The sequence below is a fragment of the Harmonia axyridis genome, chromosome 4, assembly GCF_914767665.1.
Source record: "Harmonia axyridis chromosome 4, icHarAxyr1.1, whole genome shotgun sequence".
NCBI lineage: Eukaryota > Metazoa > Arthropoda > Insecta > Coleoptera > Coccinellidae > Harmonia > Harmonia axyridis.
In genome coordinates, this window is record NC_059504.1 from 16538884 (window position 1) to 16543972 (window position 5089).

General features: G+C 31.7%; 1 protein-coding gene across 1 annotated transcript; it reads right to left on the reverse strand.

Annotated features, from left to right (window-relative positions):
* Positions 1–223: 223 nt before the first annotated feature.
* Positions 224–4813, reverse strand: LOC123677854. The gene is made up of 4 exons (XM_045614584.1): positions 4540–4813; positions 3914–4103; positions 1700–3581; positions 224–253 (listed from the first exon to the last, which is right to left on the reverse strand). Exons 1-4 carry the CDS (start codon positions 4811–4813, stop codon positions 224–226), a joined length of 2376 nt encoding a protein of 791 aa, XP_045470540.1.
* Between the last annotated feature and the right edge of the window lie 276 nt (positions 4814–5089).

Consider the following 5089-nt stretch of genomic DNA (forward strand, 5'->3'; position numbering starts at 1 on the left):
GTTGGAATATCGTGCATCTTGAATTCATGATCGAATGAAATATGAATTAGACCCTACGTATAACATAAATCCATAAAATCTCGAATAACTCTTGAATTATTGAATTTGGGAGTATAATCATGTTTGGACACTACCCTTTTTTTTACAGTTCCAATTTGAAAATCGAAAGTTATGATTTTGTTCACAATTTTTGGCACAATATTTGAAACACCCTGTGATAAGTTCAAGATATGCCCGATATTTCTACATCATTCTAGTTTGAGAAAGTGAATTGAGTATACGCATAGGATATTCAGAGTTAAAATAATTCACGTAATATTCACTATGGAAATTCTCTTTTTTTTTCGGTTGTTCCTCAATATTTTGAAAATTATAAGGACTAACGCAATAATTTCGGGAAAGAGAAATTTTAGGAAAATGGAAATATTGATAATATCTAAGACATAAAAAGAAAAAAAAAATTTTTATTTAATTTTTTTTTTAATTCTTGTATAACCGGAAGTGCCGAAACTTCGAGAGTATTTTAGCTGAATTAAAGAAGGTATTGAAAAGTTAGGGCAGTGCACTCATCAGCGGTATCATAATGATTCGAAACTAAGCTCATGACATCTGAGTGAGAGAACCCATAGAATCTTGTTACTCTTGTAAGACCAGCAGTATTTTGTCAAAACGATCACTTACCTCTGTGCTCTCATTGATGAACTGTTGCCCCGCAGTGTTCTGAAAGGGTTCAGATCTCGCGGATAATAAAACTTGCTCCCCCTTTTTATAGGTTCATCGGCTTGTTCATTACCTTCAATATCGCTATTCTCTGGCACTTGCCTCCAGACAGATGTTTTATGATAATAATAATAATAATAATAATATTTCTTTATTTCAAGTAAATTCAAAGTTACAGTATGAAACTAAAACTGACAATTTAAATGAAATGACGTCAAAATTCTGAGCTTTATCCAGCTCGATCAAAATATTCCCTTAAACTATATGGTTCTAAACTAATAAGCAGATGTTTTACTCTATTTCGGAATGTTTTATAATGTGTTATACATTTTATTTCATTTGGCAATTTATTAAAAGTTTTGATAGCCATATAAGAAGGACATTTTTCAGTTAATGTAAGTCTATGAGTTGGAAAATTTATATCTAGGTTTCTGGTATTATAACTACTGGGATTTTCAACTGAGAATTTATGCTTATTCCTATATAAAAACATCAAACATTCAAACAAGTATAAACCACATACCGTAAAAATATTCTTCATTTTAAATTTTCCCCTACATGAATCTCTATAACCCATTTTACAAATAATACGTATCGCTCTTTTCTGAATTAAAAATATCTTTTCTAAATTTTCATTATTTCCCCAAAAAATAATACCATACTTGAGAGTGCTTTCAAAATTTCCAAAATATATAATTCTCAAGGTATTCTCACTCATATACTCTGTAATTGATCTAAGTGCAAAACAAATTTTACTTAATCTTTTACAAATAATTTCCGTATGCTGGCGCCAGTTCAAGAATCGATCAATATATATGCCAAGGAACTTTACTGACTCAGATATTTTGAAATTAAATTGTGACAAAGCAATATTATCTGACTTTTCTTTTTTTGATCTATTTGTATCAAATATCAGGACTTTTGATTTATTTTCATTTAATATTAGATTATTTTGATCGAACCATGCTTTTGACTTTACAAAAATGTGACTTGCTCTTCTTGTCAGCTCTTCAAAATCTTCTGCACCAGTAAGTAAATTTGTGTCGTCGACGAAATTGACAATATTTCCTTCACTATTTTGAATTATGTTTCCCAAGTCATTCAGGTAAATTATGAAAAGTAATGTTCCAATGACGCTTCCTTGATCTATTCCTATCGTTCTTGTTAGTATTTTTGATTTGCTGGTAATATTGTCTTTTGTGACGGTTACTCTTTGTTTTCTGTAAGACATGTAGGATTTCAGCCAATCATTTGCATTTCCTCGTACACCATAAAATTCCAATTTTTTAAGCAAATATTCCATATTTAATGAATCATAGGCCTTGGAAATGTCCAAGAATATTCCCAATGCCATTTTTTTGTCTTCGAGTAATTCCAAGATGTACTGTACAAACTGAAAGATGGCTGTTTGTGTCGATCGTCCATGTAGATATCCGTGTTGAGTGTGATTGAATAGGTCTTCTTCATTGAAAAAATTTATGATTCTTGCAGACACCAGCATTTCAAAAACTCTAGAGAAAGCTGGTAGTAGACTAATGGGCCGGTAGTTGCTTAAAATTTCTGGATGACCTTCTTTGAAGATGGGTTTTATTAATGCCATCTTTAGACTCTCAGGAAAAATACCATATTTGAATGAGTTGTTTATTATATATGATATTATTTTGCTAACTGCTGGCAATGCTAGTTTGACTATCATAATCGGGATTTCATCGTCACCACTACTGAATTTGTTTTTAATCGATTCACCTAAATTTTCAACTTCTGTAGGAGTGGTAGGTTTCAAATAAAAAGATTTATCGATATACTTCATGTGGGAATAATTTATAGCTATTGTGGGTAAGTTTTTCAATATATCAGTTACTGTATTGTTGAAGTGTATATTTAAATTTTCCGCAATTTCTTCTGGGGTTCCTTCTAGCTGATAATTCTCTTGATCTTTAATTGTACCTGATATTTCCTTGCAGATTTGCCACATAGTCTTGCTTTTATTGTCAGATCTAATCACCCGTTCCTCATAAGATTTTGTTCTCTGTTTTTTCAGTGCGTGGTCATATTCTTTCTTTGTATTTCTGTACAGATCCATATGTTGTTTACTAGCGTTACTCATAATCAAAAGAATATCTAGTCTCTTTTTTATTTCTTCAATTTCAGGTGATCTATACTTGCTCAAATGCTTTTTGTTTATTGACAGTTTTTTTGGGAAGTTTTTATTGAATATATTCGTAAAGTCCGACATGAAAATATTCCATTGCTCATCAACATTTTGTGTGTCTGCTTCTCTTACAAGCTCCCAGCTCTGACTGAATAATTCCTCCAGAAATGTCTTTTTTTCTTGCAGACCATAAAATCGACAGAACTTAAGATTATTATTTTTCTCTATTTCTATTAAGAAACTGAGTTTTTGCGCTTTATGATCTGATACATGAATGTTGAACACAGAACTTTCCCAATCAGAAATATTTGTGAAAATATTGTCAATGGATGAACTTGACCTATCAGTAACTCTTGTATCCTGGTTAATTACTGGATTGAGATTGAAAGATTCCATCAAATTTAGTAACTCAGATGCATCTTTATTTGGTCTTAATAATTCAATATTGAAATCACCTGCTATTATTATCTCCTTATTTTCTTGATGAATTTTCTCTAAAACTTTTTCCATTGCGGACAGGAAAGTTTTTATGCTACCATTTGGAGGTCTATATATTGACAGAACTATGAATTGTCTCTTTTTTGTGGTCCACTCTCCAGCTGCACATTCAAACTCTCCATACTTGGAAAATTTTTGCAGTTGTTTTCTTGTTTTGCCTTTGATGTTTTTGTGAAAATATAAAGCTGATCCACCATGACTTCCCTCAGGTCTACAGAAACTTCCAATCAAATTAAAGTTAGCAATTGGAAAACTGGTTAATTGTTCTTCTGACTTCCAATGTTCTGTCAAGCATAAAATTTTGCATTCTTCATGTTTTTGGAGTCCATATTCAAGTTTGTTGACAGCATTACCTATAGACTGTATGTTCTGATGTATTATACTTATTTTGGAATTTTTTGGACTATATACTTTTGGATGTTTGATTTTAGGACCTATATGATTGTTAATTATACTAAAAAAGTATTTTCATTATTTCTTTTATGGATTTCAAATTTGAATCTTCTTATTCCTACATTTGGTGGCCAGAAAGATGGTTCGTACATTTCATTCTTCTTTGTAAGTGGAGCTGTAACACAAAAATTTTTGAGTTGTCCTTGTTTTGTCTGTAGTTCTGTTACAGTAATTTTTGTATTTTCGAAACCAGGTTGTTTCTTGATATGACCTTCCACCATTTCAGTTGTTACATTATTGTTTACTCTATAGATATTCAACCAAACTTTTCTTTCCGGGCCTGAAAAACCATTTCCTGAATCACTTCCCGTTCCTAATCTCTTCTTTGCATACCGTTTTCTTCTTTTCACTTCAGTGAACTCAGATTCTTGTGACATATTTGTAGTTTCAGTATTGTTTTCATTCATTTCTGGGGACTTTGGTGTTGACGGAATTTTCTTGTATTGCTGATGTATTTTGAGGTTTATCATTGTTTTGTTTATTACCTGGTCTGTCAGTCATTTGAACTACTACTCTCGGAATAATTTTATCTGAGGCAGTATTTTCTCTTTGGGAACTACTTTTCACAATACTTGAATATTGCGTTACATTCTTTATGTCACTTTTTTTTTCCATGTTACTTATCTGTTGTTTTAATAACCTATTATTTTCTTTTAATATCATGTTATTTTCTTTCAAAATCTCATTTTTATCTTGTGATTCTGCTAATAGCTTACTCAGGTATTCGATCTTGAGCTCCAAAACTTCTTCCTTGTTCAGTTTTTTGCGTTTTTCGAGGATCTTATCACAACACTCGATATATCTTCCACTGATTACCTTGATGTTTTTCTTCTTAACGCAAGATCCATGGTATATACCTTCGCAATTTATGCAAATTTGGATCGCGCACACTTTTTTGGTACAACATTTATAATTGTTATCTAATAAAACTGTGCTTTTATCACTTTTGATGCTCTCACCATCGCTATGATCATCTTCACTTGACGCCATTTTGTATATTATCGTAAGATATTTTTCCATAGACATCTTCGACAAGTCACTTCTCTGAACCAACGACTCCCAGATAATGAAACTGGAAACTTTTCCACTTTACATCTAAACATTTCTTGCACAATAAAATGCGCGATGTGCATTCTACGCTAATATACTTACTCTCCAAATGAGAAAAAGAATTCCTTGGAAATCTCATTTCAGATATCATCAGAAACTTGAATGCAGCTTCCAAGGATGGTAATCTGGAGAATATAACTTTCAAATCTTCCATCG